The following is a 20413-nucleotide window of genomic DNA, read 5'->3' on the forward strand; positions in this document are numbered from 1 at the left end:
CTCCTAAATGGTCCTCATGCAGGAGAGGGACAGAGAGTGAAGGTCTGACACTCAGTACAGCCCTGGCTTTGAGTCTGAGTTAGCCCTTTCTGTATCTAACAAATCCCCCAGCAATTTACAAATGACAGGACATGCTAGGATCCAGCTCTAGGCTTCCCAACCAAATTGCTCTTTCCTCCATCCTCCATCCTCTCATCTTGTGGTTTGTTTTTTTTTTTTGGTGGGCGGGGGGGAATGGCATCTCACTCTGTTACCCACAATGGAGTGCAGTGGCACAATCTCACCTCACCGCAACCTCCACCTCCTGGTTTCAAGCAATTCTCCTGCCTGAACCTCTTGAGTAGCTGGGATTACAGGAGCACACCACCATGCCCAGGCAGTTTTTGGGTTTTTTTTTTTTTTTCATACTTTTAGTAGAGATAGGGTTTCTCCACGTTGGCCAGGCTAGCCAGGCTGGGCTCGAACTCCTGTCCTAAGGTGATCCGCCTGCCTCAGCCTCCCAAAGTGCTGGGATTACAGGTGTGAGCCACCGTCTCTGGCTCATCCTCCCATTCTTTATACATCCTTATGTATAAAGCAGTGCTCATCATGCCTGCCTCTCAGACCATTCCCACAGTGGTCTGAGAGTCAGGCATGGTGAACACTGCTTTATACACAAGGAAACTTTACCTCATCCAAAGCTGCCCAGCTCCTGGGTGGCAGAAGCAAAAATATATCCAGGTCTCTGGAGGGGCATCAGCAGTGACATGGCACTATAGGAAGTGCACCCCAGCTACGACCGGACTGATTTAAACACTCATGCTCCAAGGAGGTGCCCATAATCAAGCAACATGACGGCCTGGAGTACTCCTCGATAAAACCGCACGGTGAATATTCTTTTAGGAATGACAACAGTAATAATAACAGTAACAGCTTACGCTTACCAGAGGCTGACAAAGTACTTGGTCCAGCGGTGGCAGTTTGGGGGCCTCTCATTTCCTTCTCATTACAGTCCCAGGAGGTAGCGATTACCAAATGTGGGCTTGGCCTCTCAATTTTAAATCACAACTTACCCCGGCCCTCCTGCTCTCCCCTTAGCCTACTCTACTTTTTTTTCTTTCCATACCACTTATGGCCTCCTAATATACTACATATTTTTTTTATTTATTATGTTTATTGTCCGTCTTCATCCCCTCCTGAAACTGTAAATGGTAAGTTCTCCCTACGAAACAAAGGATTTTGTCTTTTTTTCCTCACTGATGTATTCCAAGTACTTAGGACAGTGCTTGGTATAAAGGATGCTTAATAAATGTTAAGTTGAATAGAAGAATGCATAAGTCACCATTTTACTGGTCAGAGGATTGAGATGCCAACGTAATTTGTTTAAGGTCACAGAGCCACTAGGAGGCAAAACTGGAGTCCAAGCCTAAGTGACCCCATATTTGTACCACTGCAAATGATTTCTTGTCACCTACAGACTCAGCCAGAGGTTCTCTCCTAGACCACAGAGCCATGTCTTCCTCCTTCCCGGAACTGTTATTCCTCATGACTCCCACTGCCCAGGTTCCTCAGCCTCACTGACTGCTTCCTCTCAGCCTCTTCTCCTAATTCCTTTTCCTTCAACCATCTGTCAAATTCCATCTTTGCCAAGTTTCTGTCACTGATCTCCTTTACCTTTCCTGTTCTCCTTTTTGCAGAATTGAGGGAACAGGTGTTAATATCAGGGTAATTAATTAATCTTGAGCCTAACATTTATCTAAGAACTCATTTTTATGCAATTATGTTCCTTTATCTTAGGACTAACTTCAGACTGAAAACAAGCATTTAATGAAAATTACAAATGACAAATGCTAGACATTTTTTACAGAGCGTGCATTTTATTCTTAAAGGTCTTGTTTTTCAAATCTAGGGCTAAAAGTTAAATTCTTAAGTAATCTGACAGGTTCATGTTCATGTTCTAATTAAGTGCTCTTGAAGCCAACTTGGAGAATGAGTATTGACGGCAAGGAAATTATGGCCTTTGCAGTTTTAAAGACATCTCACACTGTCTTTCTTTACCAAAAACAGCTTGATCAGTAGGCTCCCCTTTTTTTCTATTTTCTTGATCAATATTTTTTGAGCACTATCATTTTTATGGTAACCTGAAAGCTGTCCGCTGTTACAAACTAAACAAGAGTCTATAAATAATCCATAACCAGACAAGAAGCAACAATTTGCCTAATTTCTTGGTAATTGCTCTTTGCCAGCTTACAAGAATCTCATTAAGGCATTCTAACAATACAAACAGCTTTTCTAACTAGACAGTTGGGAGGAGAAAACCCTCCATTAAACAACAGATGAGATTAATTGGTTTGAGTTGCAATTTGTTATTAGTCTAGTTGGGCAGTTGGGCAGATGTCAGTATTTCAGCTGCTCAAGCTACAAATGGTGTTTTGTTTTGTTTTGTTTTGTTTTGTTTTTGTGAAAGAAAGAACATTAATTTTATCTATAATATCCTTGAAAATATCAGGATCAACAGGACAGAATCATCTGGAAGATGTTTTTGTGATGCCAGTTCTCTAGGTTTCCTGAATAACATAAGGGCTATTTGTTAGATGCAGGCATGGAACCAGAGGAAAAGGAAATATTAATCATCAATTCCACAGATGCAAACAGTGACAGCAGTGCCCAAAATGAGCTGTTTTGCTGCCTGCAAATTCCATAAACAATGAGTAGTAGAAACATGCCATGACCTGAAGTATTTCCTATGTGACACCAACAAGAAATGAAACTCTAAACTTAGAAAAATCGTAGGAAATCGTTTTGCTAGTCCAGTGATTTTTAAGGGAAGAGCTGGGGTTTGGGAAGCACAGATCAGAATCTCACCAGAGGTGAGGGATTTTTTAAAACTACACATCCTGATCTTCTGCTTCTGGGAAGATGGAGTAAATATACGTTTCCTGATTCTAAGTACAACTAATATCTCTGGAATATATATGAATGAACTATAAGACTAAACAATGGAGAATAGAAGGCAGATTAGGGATATCAGTACCTAAGGAATGACACAATGGGAAGTCCTGTTGACTTTCTAAATGCCCAATAAGCCCCAGATTTGGAGCAAACAAAGCCAGTAACCCACAAATGCCAATGAATGCAGAGGAAAGAAAAAGGAGGAGAGAGAGGAGAGAGAAAGCAAAGAAAACAGAGGAAAGGAAGGAAGGAAGGAAGGGAGGAAGGAAGGAAGGAAGGGAGGGAGGAAGGAAGGAAGGGAGGGAGGGAGGGAGGAAGGGAGGGAGGGAGGGAGGGAGGGAGGAAGGAAGGAAGGAAGGAAGGGAGGGAGGGAGGGAGGGAGAAGAAGAGAGGGAGGGAGGGAGGGAGGGAGGGAGGGAGGGAGGGAAGCTGTACCCATGGAAACACGAACAAGGTGGCTTTTCACTCTCAGTCATGGTGATATTGACGGTAGGCTAGTGGGAAGCTTGTACTTCTATCCTTGCCCAGCAGGAACAAGGAGATGCTTGCCCCACCAGGTATAAATGATGAACATGTGAAGATCCTGGACTTTCCTGTCCTCCTGGAAGTAAAGAGAGAGTGGCCCCTTTCACCTGCCATAGCAATACCAGAGGAGGCCTGTTAAAATATAAGGTTTAAATAAAATTCCGTCTTAAAAGAATCCCCAAATATTTTGGTTTTAATAGAAAACCATTAGCCATACATAAAACCAAGAAGATCTCAAACTGAATGAGAAGAGATTATTGACATACACCAACACCATGATGACCCAAATGTCAAAACTATTTGGCAGGCTGGGCGCAGTGGCTCACGCCTGTAATCCCAGCACTTTGGGAGGCCAAGGCAGGTGGATCACTTGAGTTCAGAAGTTCGAGCCCAGCCTGGCCAACATGATGAAACCTCATCTCTATTAAAAATACAAAATTTAGCTGGGCGTGGTAGTACACGCCTGTAATCACAGCTACTCAGGAGGCTGAGAGGCACAAGAATAGCTTGCATCTGGGAGGTGGAGGCTGCAGTGAACCGAGATCATGGTACTGCACTCCAGCCTGGGCAAGAGAGCGAGACTTTGTCTCAAAACAAAACAAACAAAAAAACTATCTGACAAGGATTTTAAAGCAGACAGCATAAAAATTCTTCAATAAGCAATTATGAACACACTTGAATCAAATGAGAAAATAGAAAGCCCCAGCAAAGAAAGTTATAAAGAACCAACAAATGAACATTTAAGAACTAATAAATAAAGTAACACAAATAAAAGCTCAGTAGATGGTCTCATCAGCAGAATGGAGGGAAGAGAGGAATCAGTGAACTTGAAGACCAAACAATGAACGTACCCAATCTGAATGAACAACAGAGAGAAAGCAGACCGGGAAAAGATGAACAGACCCTTAGGGACACGTGGAATTTTAACAAAAGATCTGACATGCACGTCAGCAGAATCTCCTAAGGCAAGGACAAAAAGTAGAGCTGGAAAAGTGTTCAAAAAAATAATTGCTGAAATTCTCTCAAATTCGACAACATAAACCTACAGATGCAAGAAGCTGAGTGAACACCAAACAAGATAAACCCGAGAAAATCTACTCGAAAAGATATCATAATCAAACTTCTGAAAACTAAAGACAAAGAAAAAAAAAATCTTGAAAGCAGCCGTAGGGAAATAATGCATTACTTACAGGAAGAAAATTCAAAAGACAGCAGATTTATTAGACACCACAGAGGCCAGAAAGAAGTGGCACATTTTTCAAGTACTAAAAAAAAAGAACTGTTAACCCAAAATTCTATATCCCATGAAAATATCCTTCAGAAATGAAGGCAAAATTAGGCATTCTAAGATAAAGAAAAAAGGAATTTGTCATAAGCAGGTCTACTCTAAAGGAATGGCTAAAGGAAGTTCCCTGTGAGAAGAAAAATAATAAAAGAAGAAACCTTAGAACATTAAGAATAAAAAAAGAGCAATGAGAGAAGCAAAAATAGGGGTAAATACAATAGATTTTTCTTTCTCTTGAGTTTTCTGAGTTATATTTTTGATGGTTGAAGCAAAAATTGTAACATTGTCTAAGGTAGTTTTCAATGCACATAGAGGAAATATTTAAAACAATGATGTTACAAATGGGAAAGAGCAGGTAAAGGCATGCAAAGGGAAATAAAGTTTCTACATTTTATTTAAACTAGTAAAATGACCACACCAGAAGGCTGTGGTACATTACAAAGGAATGCCTGCGCAACTAATAGAAGAAGCTACACAATGAGATACTAAAACACACTGTAGATAAATCAAAATGGAATTCTAGAAAAAGTTCAAGTTACTCATAGAAATGCAGAAAAAGAAAACAGAAACAAAAAAGGAGATATCAGAAAACAAAGAAATGCTAGACTTAAGTCTTTATCAATAATCACATGTAAATGGTCTACATATGCCAATTAAAAGAGACTGGAATAATGTATTTTAAAAATGACACAATTATTTTCGATTTACAAAAAACCCACTTCAAATACAATGATATAAATGGGTTGAAAGTAAAAAGATGACAAAAGACATACTATGCAAAAATTAATCAAAAAGAAGAGTAGCTATATTAACTTAAGATGAAGGGTGGCTATGTAAATATACCATAAAGTATACTTCATGCACACTTGAAAGTAAAATATATTTCATATACACTTCATAGTAAAATATCATAAAATAGACTTCAGACCAAAGAAAATTACTAGTTACAAACATTACACAGTGATATAAGGGTAAATCACTAAGAAGACACAGCAATCCTAATTCTGTCAATTTTGTTGAGTTTTTCAAAGAACCAACTTTCAGTTTCATTAATTTTCCCTATTCTCTATTGTCTATTTTGCTTATCTTTACTCTAATGTTTATTTCCTTCTTCTGCTGTCTTTGTGTTTACTTTGTTCTGCTCTTTCTAGTTCTAGAGTAAAGATAAGTTGTTTATTTGACATCTTTGTCCCGCTTAGCACTTTTTTGCTGTATTCCATAAACTTTGTAAGTTGTTTTCATTTTCATTCATCTCTAAGTATTTTCTAATTTTCCCTGTGATTTCTTTTTTAATCCATTTGTTGTTTAAGAGTGTGCTGTTTAATCACACAAATCTGCAAATTTTCCAGTTTTCCTTCTGTTACCAATTTCTAACTTCATACCACTGTGGTATGAGAAGGTGGTTTATATAGCTTTTAAAATCCGTTTAGACTTAATGTGTGGCCTAATATATGGTTTATCCTGGAGAACGTCCCATGTGCACATGAGAAAAATGTGTATTCTGTTGTCGTGCAGAGTGTTCTATACCTCTGTCAAACCTAGTCTGTTTATTGCATTGTTCAAGGGCCGCTTCCTTACTTATTTTCTGTCTGGTTGTTCTATCGATTGAGAGTAGGGGAATGAAGTCTCAACTATTATTGTGGAGCTGTCTATTTCTCCCTTCAATTCTGTCCATTTTTGATTTAGTTATTTTGATGGCGTATTATTAGGTACATAAACATTTATAACAGTTATACCTTATTGTACCGAACCTTTTATTTATAATGCTCTTTGTCTTTTATAACCTTTTCTCATTTAAAGTCTGTTTTGTCTGATCACTACAGCCACCCTTCTTCTCTTTTGATTACTATTTGCATAAAATACCTTTTTTTCAGCCTTTTACTTTCAACTTATTTGCGTCTTTGGATCCAAAATGAGCCGCTGGAGATGGCATATAGAGGGACTATGTTTCCTAATACATTTTTCCAATATTTGTCTTTTGATTGAAGAGTTGGAGCCATTTATTTTTAAAGTAATTACTGAGAGAGACTTTGGTCACTTCGCTATTTGTTTTCCATATGCCTTGTAGCATTTTTGTTCCTCATTTTCTGCAATACTGTCTTTTGTACGTAACTGATTTTTTGGTAGTAAAACATAGTAATTCCCTTCCCATTTCCTTCTGCGTATATTCTACAACTCTTTTCTTTGTGGTTATCAGGGGGATTATATTTAACACTCAAAAGTTACAACATTCTAATGTGACTTTATACCAGCTCAACTTCAGTAACATACATGAACTGCCTCTAGACAGCTGTATCCCTAACCTTTTCAGTTATTGACGGCACAAAATCACACCTTTATACACTGTGTGTCCAGAAACAGAAAGTAATAGTTGTTTTTTTTTTTATAACACATTCTTCTCTGAGACTATGTAGAAAACAAAACGTGGAGTTTCAACCAAAGTTGCGATAATAGCTTTTAGGTTAATAATTTTTTTAAAAAGGTATTTGTCTGTTAAGTTATATAAAAAACAAAAAGCGGAGGTACACACCATTAGTCAGCTTGGGTTGCTGTAACAAAACAGTAAAGACTGGGTGGCTTCAACAAAAAACATTTATTTTTCATGGTTCTGAAGGTTGGGAAATGCAAGACCAAGGGGCTAGCTGATTCAGTTCTTGGTGAGGACCCGCTTCCTGACTTGCAGAAGTCTATCTTCTTGCTGTGTCCTTACACAACAGGGAGGGATGGGGACTTGTGGGAGGGCTTTCTGGTCTCTTCTTCTAAGGACACTAATTTCATCTTGAGGATCTCATCCTCATGTCCTCATCTAAACCTAATTATCTCCCAAAGGCTCTACTTCCTAGTATCACCACGTTGGGAATTAGAGATTCAACATATAAATTTTAGAGGGATACATTCAGTTTACAACAACTATTAAAAAACAAAAATTGAGGCCAGGTGCAGTGGCTCACACCCATAAGCTCAGCACTTTGGAAGGCCGAGGCAGGTGGATCACTTGAGCTCACTAGTTTAAGACCAGCCTGGAAAACACAGAAAAACCGCATCTCCACAAAAAGTACAATAATTGGCTGGGTGTGGTGACAGGTGCCTACAGTCCCAGCTACGTGGGAGGCTAAAGCAGGAGAATCACTTGGGCCCGGAAGCAGCGGTTGTAGTGAGCCAAGATCTCGCCACTGCACTCCAGCCTAGGCGACAGAACAAAACCCTATGTCAAAAAAAAAAAAAAAAGAAAAATTGTAGAAGGATGTGGTAAGCTGAATGACCAGACCACCTCAAAGATGTCCATGCTCTAACCCCTTAAACCTGTGAATATGCTAGTTAAATGGCAAAAGGAATTTTACAGATGTAATTAAAATAGGAAGAGTAACCTAAATTATCCAGGTGGCTCAATGTAATCACATGGATGTGCAAAAGCAGAAATCTTTCTCTGGCTGGAATCGGAGAGATCTGAAGCATGAGAGGGAATGCATTGCTGGAGGAGGCCATGTGGAAGGCTTGAGAAGAAATGCGAGCAGCCTCTAGAAGCAAAGACCAATCCCTGGCTGGCGACCAGCATGGAAACAGGGACCTGTCCTACAGTCGCCAAGGAAGTGAACTCAACCAACAACCTAAATGATCTCGGAGGTGGACTTTTCCCCAGAGAATCCAGTGAGGAACACAGATCTACCAACACCCTGACTTTGGCCTGGTAAGATCCTATCAAGCTCACCCAAACTTCTGACCTACAGAAACTGTCAGATAATACATTGATGTTGTTTTAAGATGCTAAGTTTGTGATCATTTGTTACGATAGCAGCAGAAAACTAATATAGGGGACTTATCTAGAGTAAAAACAACCATAAAAGACATTCTTGTGGCAAGTGGAAAATTCACATATAAACTGGATTATAAATAATGTTATAAAATTACTGTTAATTTTCTTAGTTTTCAAAATGGTATTGTGGTTGTGTAAGAAAACTTCCTACTTACTCAAACAGGAATACTGAAATACTTAGGGATAAAAAGCCATGACATCTGCAAGATACACTCAAATAATTCGGGGGAAATACACACACACACACACACGTATAAAAAGGGATAAAGTGAATATGGCAACAATTATTAAATCTAGGTGAAAGGTATGTGAATGTTCATTGTACTAGTCTTCCAATCTCTGTTTGAAAATTTTTAATGTTATGATAAAAAAAAAAATAGAGGGTAAAAAGTGTTGAGTTAAAGCTAGACACCAAAGAATACATACTATGTTATTCCACTGATATAACCTTAAAAACCACACGTAGGTAAGGAGTTATGGAGCTGAATAGTGGTCAAGGTTGCACAACAATGTGAATGCACTTAATAGCATTGAACTAAACACTCAAACATGGTTAAGATAGTATATTTTACATTATGTGAACATTACCATAATTTAAAAATCACCTGGAAGAAGAACCAAAAAACTCCAAACACATATGTAGTGGTAAAACTACATTGAAAACAAGACAGTGGCTGGGCGCAGTGGCTCACCTGTAATCCCAGCACTTTGGGAGGCTGAGGCGGGTGGATCACTTGAGGTCAGGAGTTCGAGACCAGCCTGACCAACACGGTAAAATCCCCTCTGTACTAAAAATACAAAACTAGCTGGGCGTGGCTTTGTGCACCTGCTCAGCTACTTGGGAGGCTGAGGAAGAAGAATCGCTGGAACCCGGGAGGCAGCAGTGGCAGAAAGCCAAGATTGCACCATTACACTCCAGCCTGGGCAACAAGAGCGAAAACTCCATCTCAAAAAAAAAAAAAAGAAAAGAAAACAAGGCAGTAATGATCATAAATATCAGAATCGTGGTTACCTATAGAGAGGAGAGACAGAGTTGTGACTGGAGGAGGACACATGTTGAGCCTCTGGGTGCAGGAGACGTTTTGTTTCTTAATCTAGGTAGTAGCTATACATTACGATAATGTATTAAGTTATACATACATGTTTTATGCTCAAGTCTATCTATATATGTCTAGTATTTCACAGTAAAAGGAAGTTATTGAAAGTAAGTCTTGTATTTGCAAAACATTGCCTAGTTTTTCCAAAATTTGTTTTTATCATTCTTTCATATTCTACATATGTCAGAAAGAACTGACAGTGGGCCTGTATTTTGATTTCTACCTAATAAGGTTTGGGAGCATAGTCATTCCTAAGATTGCTTTTGCTGAACAGAAAAACAAAATCACAGACCTACCCATTCAGAAACTCTGAGGATGGGACGGGGCCAGACATCTGTGCTTTAACAAGCCCTCTTGGTGATTCCGATGCTTGCCAAAGTTTGAGAACCATGGCTATAAGTGTATGTAAAAACAATCCTTGTTGTTTTCATGGAATAACAACCTTATCTTCAAGACCTTTTAAATAGTGCTCCCAAGCACTTAAAACCCACTGTATCTGTATAACTGTAGTCTCCCATTCTATCAAATGTTGTACCTGGCTGATGTACAAGACTGATCTGGAGGCCTGATTTAGTCAAGAAGACAGAGATTTTGGACCCTTATTTTCTAAGATATTTAAAGAGTAACCTAATCTTATGACAAGAAGCATTCCCTTGGCAAGAAGCTGAGGCTCAGAGGGGCAACAGATCATGCCCACCAAGTGTTAATAGCCAGATCCGTCACCAACACTGAAGTCTCCAAGATGAGCCAAGACCCTGTCTCCTGAAAGCACTCAACAAGCATTACATCGGGAAATTCTATTCCATTAGCCAGAGTGTACATCCTTGATAGGGACAACACGACTGGGCTCATGACCACCAGCTGCGACTGCGGACAAAATAAACGACTTCCTTGAATGGCCACATTTGCTGGGCAGCCCCAGGAGACACCCTCTTTCGTTAAGGCTGAAGACTGTGAGAACACTGTCCTGGCTGAAGCAATGAAAAACACACCTCACATGTTTTAGACTGGCAAGCACAGAGCAGGCTCAGCTCCCCCTGAGGTCAACTGTGAGTGTACCATCTATTAATGAGATGTGGTCCCCGGCCTCAAGGTGACGGACTATATAACCCCTTCCGTGTTAGCACCAACCACCTTGTAAGCAGGTAAGCTGCCAAATCATTTCAGTGCCTTTCCCCTCCTAACCAAAGGAAACACCTTCAGGAAAAGGTTAATTTTCTGACTCTGAGGGAGAACAAGTAATCCAGAGCCAGAGATCTGCCAGACAAATCGCCTCACCTCTGTGAGCACTGGAAAGAGGACTGGGCAAGTTGAACACTTTGGGTGCCTGTGACACGTTGTCAAGGCAACCACGGCTCCAAGCTCTCAAAAAGGGAGGCTTCCCCACCCTGTCATCATGAATTCACTAGCCCTTAAGTTCTTTCTGTTTTAAGCTATTCTTTACATTGTTTTAATAAAACAATGTATTTCTATTATTCTGGAGGCTGCGTTATTTCTTGTAGTTCAAGCCTTCCTATCAGAGGTCCAGTCCTCTATGCAAATAAGGTGTCAAGGTAGTAAGGGCCTTGAAGCAATAATAATTTTCACTTTGTAATCATACAGATCGTGCTGTCTTTTAAAATAAACTGAGGCAGAAATGATTCGGAGTCTACATGTTTTGGATGGAAAGAGAGCACTGCTCCTAAACTACCGTAACAACATGGGGGTGGGAGGAGAATGCTAAAACAAAGACCAGCAGAAGTGCAGGCAATCAACCCACAATATTAAAAAACAACAACAAAAAAGGCTTATAAGACAACCAGAGAAATTTGCGAACTGAGATTCCGTGATCCTAAGGCATTATCATTAACTGTTTTAGGTGTGATGATGGAATTTTGATTACATGAAAGCAGGCAAACAAGACAGATAAGAGCCTTCATCTTAAAAGCTACATACTGCTGTATATTGTCTATTCATCGATATGAACCAGATTCTTTACAGATGAAATTACATGATGGAGAGAAAGAGAGAAATAGAAGCAAAGATATACGTGCTGATGGTGGGGAATGCCATGAACCCCTCAATGTCCACACTATTTCATGCAGGCTATGAGCCATTGATGGACAAACTTGGAAGGGCCTGAAGTCACCAAAAGCCTGTCCCAGTCAAAATTCCTATAGAGCCTGGCTCTGATGTAGCTCTGCTGCTGACCACTTCCATTCACATGCAAACTCTGCAGATAACCACACTCTGCAGATAACCACACTCTGCAGATAACCACACTCTGCAGAGCTGTGGAAGAGTTTGCCTGTGAATGGCTTGCAGGGAAGAGTGTGAGGTCACATTCTGAGTGTTTCAGTGAACACTGGCCTTAAAGGGCAGTTTCTACTCCACTCCCTCAGGCTGATAAAGCTCCAAATTGATACACTAGTCCCCCTCAATCAGGAAATGAGGTGGCTACAAATAGTTTCCAAAACAAACAAGAACACAGCATCCCAAAGTTGTAAAAAAGATTTATTACAGGAAACAAAAATAAGTCTTCAAGGTCATCTCCTAGTATTTAGGAAACTTTCTGGGCATATAAGGTCTATGAAGATAAATAAGATAGAAAAACAAGAAGGAAAAAAGAGCATCTGGCCAAGAGGATTCAGAAAAAAAAATGGGAACTGAATGACATAAGGAAAAATAATAAATCTAAAAATGCAAATTAACATCTGTACTACAAACCATAAAAAACCACATTGATTCTACAGAATCAGTGGCATAAAAAGCAAACACAAAAAGTTCTTCCAGAACCTAGAGAAGAACAAGGAGACCAAAATCATGAGAGAGATGGTGATAACAATGGAAGACAATGAAATGAGTATACACTGTTCTTGAGAAAGGGCTCCTATGAAATTGTCACAATGAAAGACTTACAACTGTGAATCAAAAGTGGTCACTGAGCACCAGGCAAAATTAAAGCAAACAGACTGACACTGAGATACACTCTGACGAAAAATGGAAAAATGGCAAGGGCAGAGAAAAAAAGAATCCAAAAACAAGCACAGAAATAGAGATGGAGCCAGGCACGGTGGCTCACACGTGTAATCTCAACACTTTGGGAGGCCAAGGCAGGTGAATCACGAGGTCAGGAGTTCGAGACCAGCCTGGCCAAGATGAAACCCCATCTCTACTAAAAATACAAAAATCATCCAGGCGTGGTAGCAGGCGCCTGTAATCTCAGCTGAGGAAGCTGAGGCAAGATAATTGCTTGAATCCCAGGAGGCGGAGGTCGCAGTAAGCCGAGATCGAGATCACGTCACTGCACTCTGGCCTGGGCTACAGAGCAAGACTCCATCTCCAAACAAAAAAAAAAAAGAAAGAAAAGAGACGGAAAGATTACTATATGTACAGAGACAATTCTGGCTGGCCTTAGACTTCTCCATCAAAATACAACAGATCAGGAGGTGGTGGTTACATAAATCTATACATACAATTAAATCACATAGAACAACTACTACTTCTGCTGCTACTGCTGCTGCTGCTACTACTACTGATAGTCCTTGACGTACAATGGCTAGACCTATATTTTCATTTTATAATAGTGTGGAAGTGATACACGTTCAGTAGAACATCAATAAATTACATGATATATTCAACACTTTATTACAAAACAGGCTTTGTGTTAGATGATTTTGCCCAACTGTAGGCTAATCTAGGTGGTCTGAGCATACCTAAGGTAGGCTAGACCAAACTATGATATTCACTAAGTTATGTGTATTAAATGTATTTTCAACTCTGTATTTCCAACTTACAACGCGTTTGTGATATAACCTCACTGTAAGTTAAGGAGCACTTATATTACTTATATACACACACACACAGACACAAACGATTACATCTAAATCTGAATAAGACTTGCACTCTACTTATTAATAATAGTATTGTACCGAAGGCAGCTTCCTGGTTTTGGTATTATATTACAGTTATGTAAAATGTTATCATTGGGCGAAGCTGGGTAAAGAGCACACAGGCTCTCTCTGTACTATCCTGGCAAATTCTTATGAGCCTATATTTTTTAAAAAAGACAATAGATAAAGGTCTACTACAGAGATATGAAAGAAAAAAGATAATGAATGAAGAATTCTGTATCCCAGTAAGTTGCTATTTGTAGGTGAAAGCAGCAGTCCTTCTCAGTTATGAAAGCAATGTTTGATACCTGGGCAAAGATCACACCAAACCAACAGTTAAAACAAAATTTAAAAAATTTTCACAAATGAAAAAATTTTAAATGAACAGTTAGTTGTCCTTTAAAAGGTCTTCTGATAAGCTCTGAAATTAAAGAGCATTAGAATTTAAATAATTGCTATGAATATGATTGTAAAATTGGAGGAAAATATCAAATATAACAGTTAAGAAATGATCAGAAAAATTGTAATTCAAGAGTAAATCAATCAGGTACAGTGGATCACTTGAGGCTAGGAGTTTGAGACCAGCCTGGACAACATGGGTGAAACCCTGTCTCTTCAATAACACAAAAATTAGCCAGGTGTGGTGGCATACACCTGTAATCCCAGCTACTAGGGAGGCTAAGGCACAAGAATTGCTTGAACTTGGGAGGCAGAGATTACAATGAGCTGAGATCACACCACTGCACTTCAGCCTGGGTAACAGAGTGAGACTCTGTCTAAAAAACAAAAACAAAAACCAACAACAAAACAGTAAATTAGGCCTAAAATCTCAGGATATACCCCCATAAAAACAAACAACAACAACAAAACCCCAAAAACAGATTTCAAAAATGGAAAATGTTAATTATTTGCTACTTTTCTGATCTTACATGACAATCAAGAGAAATATACTGTTTTATTTTTTATATCAATACAAAATATTTTTAAAAATTCTTAAAGCTATCTTTTAGCAGATCAAATAACAGAATTGATATCTTTCAAGTCTCTATAGATAAAAGAAAACAAAATCCAAAGGCAAGACATCATAAAAAAAAAGAACACCTAAACTATGTTTTTAAAAGCTTAATTAGAAAATCAGTAGCAGTTATGAAAATAAATACAAATAGCTTTTCACTTTCCTATTCAACACAAAGACTCCAAATTGGTCCAAAGGTTTCCCCCATACATTTGCTTATCTTTTAATTTTTAAAATTAATTGTATCTATAAACAATGTACCAATAGACGTCAACAAATAAAGGCAAAAAGTTGTTGTTGTTGTTTTAAATGGACAAACGTATCAGTAAAACAAACAGAAAATGGAGATGGCATTGCTAATATCAGACAATGAGAGAAAACTTTTGTTGCCAAGTAGTAAAAGCAATTATAAAGCAATTGTCATTAAAAACAGTTTAGTCATGAAATAAATGGACCAAAGGAATACAAACAAAAATTGGTGGATAATAATAGGATGAAATAACTAGGTCTACGATAAAGTTAGCCTTTTAAATCAACAAAGAGAGAAAGGATTGTTTGAAAAATTAGAAAAAGTAGTAATTCCTTGTCTTATCTCAATACTAAAATAACTCGTTAAGTGCAAAAATTAAAATACAACAGATCAAGAAGAAAATATGTTATATCCTATCTCAAAGAAGATCTAAGTACATATCTGTATACCAATAATATCCCACATAAACAAAATGCAAGGCAAATGACAGACTGAGGAAAAATATTTGTAACAAAAATTATTAAAAAAAAAGGACAAACACCTCCTACCCACATGAGAAAAGACATGATTAGACCATTCACATATACACCCCGTTCAAATTCATTCATTCATTCAACACATGAAAAAAGCCTCATAATCACTCATAATAGAGGAAATACAAATGAAAATAATTGTATAACTTGAGAGAGTAAATTTGTATAGCCTTTATGGAGGATAATTTGGCAATAAATACCAACCTGTTTTTGACTTTTTTGAGAACTTTTTTTTTTTTGAGACAGAGTCTCATTCTGTAACCAGGCTGGAGTGCAGTGGTGCCGTCTCAGTTCACTGCCACCTCTGCTTCCTGGGTTCAAGCGATTCTCCTGCCTCAGCTTCCCAAATAGCTGGGACTACAAGTACGCACCACCATACCCTGCTAATTTTTGTATTTTTAGTAGAGACGGGGTTTCACCATGTTGGCCAGGATGGTCTCCAACTCTTTGACCTCGTGATCTGCCTGCCTCAGCCTCACAAAGCGCTGGGATTACAGGCGTGAGCCACCGCACCTGGCTGAAAATTTTTTTAAGAAAATCATAAAATATGTGTATAGATGGTTCCTAACTTAGGATGGTTTGTCTTAACAATTTTTCGACTTTACAGTGGCGCAATGGTGTAAAAGAGATATGCGTTCAGTAGAAAGCAGTATGATCCTCCTGAGATGCTGGGCAGCAGCACTGAGCCTCAGCTCCCAGTTAGCCACACAGTCATGAGGGTAAACAACCGATACTTTCAAGGGACTGTGTTATCAGATGATTTTGCCCAACTGTAGGTTAATCTAAGTGTCCTGAGCACATTTAAGGTAGGCCAGGTGAAGCTGTGATGGTTAGATGTATTACATGCATACAATAGTTTCGGTTTAGGATGGGCTTATTCAATTTAGGATAACCCCATTGTAAGTCCAGGATCATCTACACTAGGATTTCTGCCTTAAGTGTGGGAAAGGAGCATGGCACGCACAACTTGGCCAATGGATCAGCCCAGCCTTGCCACTCAGGTGACCAGCAGTAAAATGACGTCGATAAAAGTGCCTGCCTTTTAGAGCTCTCTAGGAATGCAAAGAGATAATAAGGTCATACCTACTCAGTACTTGGGCCATGGTAAGTGTTCAGTTAACTATCAGACAATGGCAGTCAAAGTGGCAATATTTACCTACAATCATTGCAATAGAGGTTCGAAATTCCTTATCTGAAATGTTGTCAGCCAAATGTGCTTCAGAATTAAGACTTTTTTGGAAATTAAAAGGAAACAGTGCATTCACCTAACTAGGTCTGGGATATTACTTGGTAATTTTACTATTCCTACAGTAAAATATATGAATAATCATTTAAAGTGAGATAAACATCCGTTCAGTTCAGGTTTTACAGTCAAATAAATTATGAAAAAACTTTCAGTTTTCAGAGCTTTCTGGACTTTGGATTTGCACAAGGATTGAGAATTTGCATTTATAATAAAGAATCACTAGAATCTATCTAAATGTATAATAATAAGAGATAGCTTAAATACATTATGATATATTCACAAAATAAAAAACTGCTCAGCCATAAAAGAAGTCATTTTCAAACAGTTGAGATATAAAAATTTTCAAGACAAAAAATATATGCATATTGATTTGAATTTTGTAAAAGTAAATTACATAAATGTTTATAATCCCAGAATAAAAGACTGCAAGGAACCATACCAAAATGTTAAATTAGCCACATTATGTTCTTTAAACTCTTTTGTATTTTCTAATCCTATGTGATGATTAGGAAAACAATCTAACAACTTCTAAGTCATTTCTAGTTGATATTCCTGTGCAGGACTAGGCTACTTATCATTCTAGAGAGTTATTAAGCCCACCTTTGCCCTCGAGCAGTCTACACTCTCAACCTGAAAGAGCTCTGGCCAATACGCAGTTCTCTGCCTGTGACTGTATTTCATTCTCTATGAGTGATTCCCTATTGGCACAACAACCTGACTCTGGCATGAGGAAATAATAATTCAGGGCTTATTCAAATACGTTTGACTTTTGTGCTTTTTCACTATACTCATCAAATTTCAATCATTTAAGAAATTATTGGGGGAGGGATGAAGAGCTCTCATTTGGATTTGTTCCCCTGCTTCTCGTAAGAAAAAGGATTATAAACTTGACAGGCCCAGCAATGAAAACTCCAATCATTTTGTGGAGTAAATGGGATGTTAAGAGGGACTGTGGCATTGGAAGGCGTCCTTTGTGGAGGAGACAAGCAACAGTCCATCTTACCCAACAGATGATTCTTCAATGCCTAAGAGTGGGCCTTTGGAGCTTCAAAGGACCCAGTTCACAATGTGTTTGCAACACATAAGTGTTCCAAATGGCCTGGCGGTTTTCCATGAACTCCTCGTGGGTCTGGAATTTTCCACTGATTTAATGTACAGTTTGAAAGTATCTAACACCAAAATGTTGTATGTGACAAAATAACCATGGGTTGTTATGAGCCTCACTTCTGAACTTGGAACAAAAGGTAAATAAATGGTCAATGTCTAATCACCTCAAGGACCAGAGGGGTTGATATCTAATCACTGTAACATAGATTCCAATAGTCTTTTAAAACTACTGCTGAGAACTAGAGAAATCCTTGTGCAAAGCTTTTGCCACACAGAAATCATAGCCAACTCTCAAGTTAAATATGAAGTTTAACTCTCAGTTTAATCCCACAGAAAATTACTTGTTTGAAAGCAAATTATCCACTCAGGATACTTTTTTAAGGAATGCTAATCGTACCCTCCTGCTTCCTGCCTCCCACCCTTACCTTCCCCCAACTCAAAGAGGAAGAAGAGTGCTCCATGCCATCAGGACCTTCCTTAAAATGACGACCTTTCAGAAAAAAGAGTTGACTTACCCTATCCCAGCTGAAGCAAAGGCCCAGTCGATCAAGCTGTTTCCTCATGTGTTTAATATTACTGTGAAACAACGGGAAAAGGGTTTGCTTTTTAGAGTGGGGATTAAAGCCATACACAAACTACACTCTGAGAACGTAAAGGGAAACCGAAAAAAATCTAAATTATTCAAATGGGCTTTAAATGCTGCTTTGCCCTGGGAGAAAAATTAACCACTAAGAATCAGCAAAAAAAAAAAAAAAAAAAAAAAAAAAAATACCAACAGATTAGAAGACACCCATTATTTGGACACATACAGAATCCACTAGAAACTATAATGGTCTTTGGTCTTGAAGACTGCCCCTTCCCCTGGCTATTCAAATAAGCGACCCCTTTGAGATTTGCACTGCTCGCCCACCCACATGTCAACATCCTGCAAGCACTTAAGCCATACTATTATTTAAGCCAAGCATTTATAAGTTTAAAGGTGGCTGAAAACAAAAGGCTTAATATATAAATTGTGGGAATCCAAAATAAACCACATATTGCTTTGTTAATCAAAATCTAAATCCTAAAACCTAAAATTATCCACAATTGAGAAATAGGGAGATAAATGGGTAAACCAACTTGTAACATGAAATAAATAAATCCTTTTCTCCTTCCTTTTTTTTAAAGAGGAAGGACGAATTCATTTCTACTGCATCCGCTTTTAGTTTCTAGCAGACTAAAAATATGAAAAGCCATGAAAAGGTCCTCTGTGTAATCTCTGATTAGCCAATGACAGCTTATTTAATCGAAGGCCCTATGCTAAGCATTTTGCAGAAAAGTGCTTAATCTTTATCCAATCACATGAGATAGGAACTATGACTATCCTTCTTTTATAGATAAGTAAACTGAAGCATAGAGAAGTTAAGTAATTTGCTCAAGGTGATCTGCTGGCAAGAAGGGAAGGCAGAAATCGCACCTAGCTAGCCTGGCTCAGGGGCCATCATCTTACCACTTCTCTAGTAAAGTGGCTGGCAAACTTTAAAAGGGCCAAATGATGAATGCTTTCAGCTTCGTGAGCCAATCAGTCTCTATCACAAGTTCTCAGCTCTGCCAGGGTCTCACACAAGCAGACATGGTCAATACAAATGGATTTGACTGTGTTCCAATAAAACTTGATTTACAGAAACCGGTAGGGCCAGATTTCGACCACAGGCCATAGTTTGCCAACTCCTGGTCTAGTTTATATCAAACATAAACCATGTTTGATCCATTTTATTTGAATCATTTCCTCCATTTTTAAAAATCACTCCCATTAATCTAGAAATGTTAAACATTACTAGAAAAGTAGAAACTAGCAGTTAGGAAGGAAAAAGAGACCTGGATAACATAGTATGAACAGAAGTACAGTATATGTTTTTACAGTGTATCCTTGCATAAGCTAGAACAGAGAGATAAGACTGGGCACAGGCCCTGGAACTGCCCTTCCGTGTCTCTAAGGGGTGACATGGGGAAGGGTCCCCAGGCCTTTGTGAAATGAGCCGATACAGTGGGCCCAGAGGATTCTGCAAAGTTCTAGGGTGAGGCCCTCAGGACCTTGGCAGGAGGGAGAGGAATGAGCACCACTGGCCCATGTGAAGTGAAGGCTGAGGCTTGGGTAGGATTGGGAGTGCGTTCCGCCTTGGAGAAAACCACACCCAGAATAGAGTAGACATATATTTCTACATGGAATGTCTAAGTTCCTCTTGCTTCTGAATGGTGAAGGCAAAAAATAAACCGAATTTTCAGAGGAAATTATAATGTAGTATTCGGATATAGTAAAACTACAATCAAGAAGACCAGAAGCATTATAGAAATTTAACAAATGCAACCCTCCTCTTTTTCCTACCGAATGTAAATACTCAAAGGAAAAATAACTAAATAACAAAGCATCAAAACGAACTCATGAATAAATATCCAAAACCCTCTTTGAATATTTCTTAGACAAGAGTACAATGTGTTAAAAGACAAACACCAATATATGCAATCCTGTTTATCTCTTGGTATGTTGCAGTGTTGTTTGCTGTGCTATTTTTTATGCAAAGGTTAAAAAAATTTTTTTTTAAGGTTTTTGTATGCAAGAGTGTGAATATGTCTGAAAACACTTACCTTTGTGTCCAGCTTTCTGGATGCAGATTCCTCTCGATCGCGGCATTTTCAGCAGGCAATCCAAAAGCATCCCACCCCATGGGGTTGATGACCTAGAACCCAAAAGAGAAACA

At 38.6% G+C, this 20413-nt stretch overlaps 1 protein-coding gene across 3 annotated transcripts in view; it reads right to left on the reverse strand.

The window, feature by feature from the left end:
- The window catches only part of LARS2 (leucyl-tRNA synthetase 2, mitochondrial), a 167809-nt gene that overhangs the window by 118848 nt on the left and 28548 nt on the right, over positions 1 to 20413 (reverse strand). For all 3 annotated transcript variants that reach the window (XM_074403996.1, XM_010336992.3, XM_074403995.1), the window contains 2 exons: positions 20301 to 20392; positions 18191 to 18251 (listed from right to left, as the gene is read on the reverse strand). In XM_074403996.1, coding sequence (XP_074260097.1) covers positions 18191 to 18251; positions 20301 to 20380 — 141 coding nt within the window. In that variant the 5' untranslated portion in view covers positions 20381 to 20392. The remainder of the gene's footprint in view (positions 1 to 18190; positions 18252 to 20300; positions 20393 to 20413) is intronic.

Source organism: Saimiri boliviensis, chromosome 8, assembly GCF_048565385.1.
Source record: "Saimiri boliviensis isolate mSaiBol1 chromosome 8, mSaiBol1.pri, whole genome shotgun sequence".
Classification (NCBI taxonomy): domain Eukaryota; kingdom Metazoa; phylum Chordata; class Mammalia; order Primates; family Cebidae; genus Saimiri; species Saimiri boliviensis.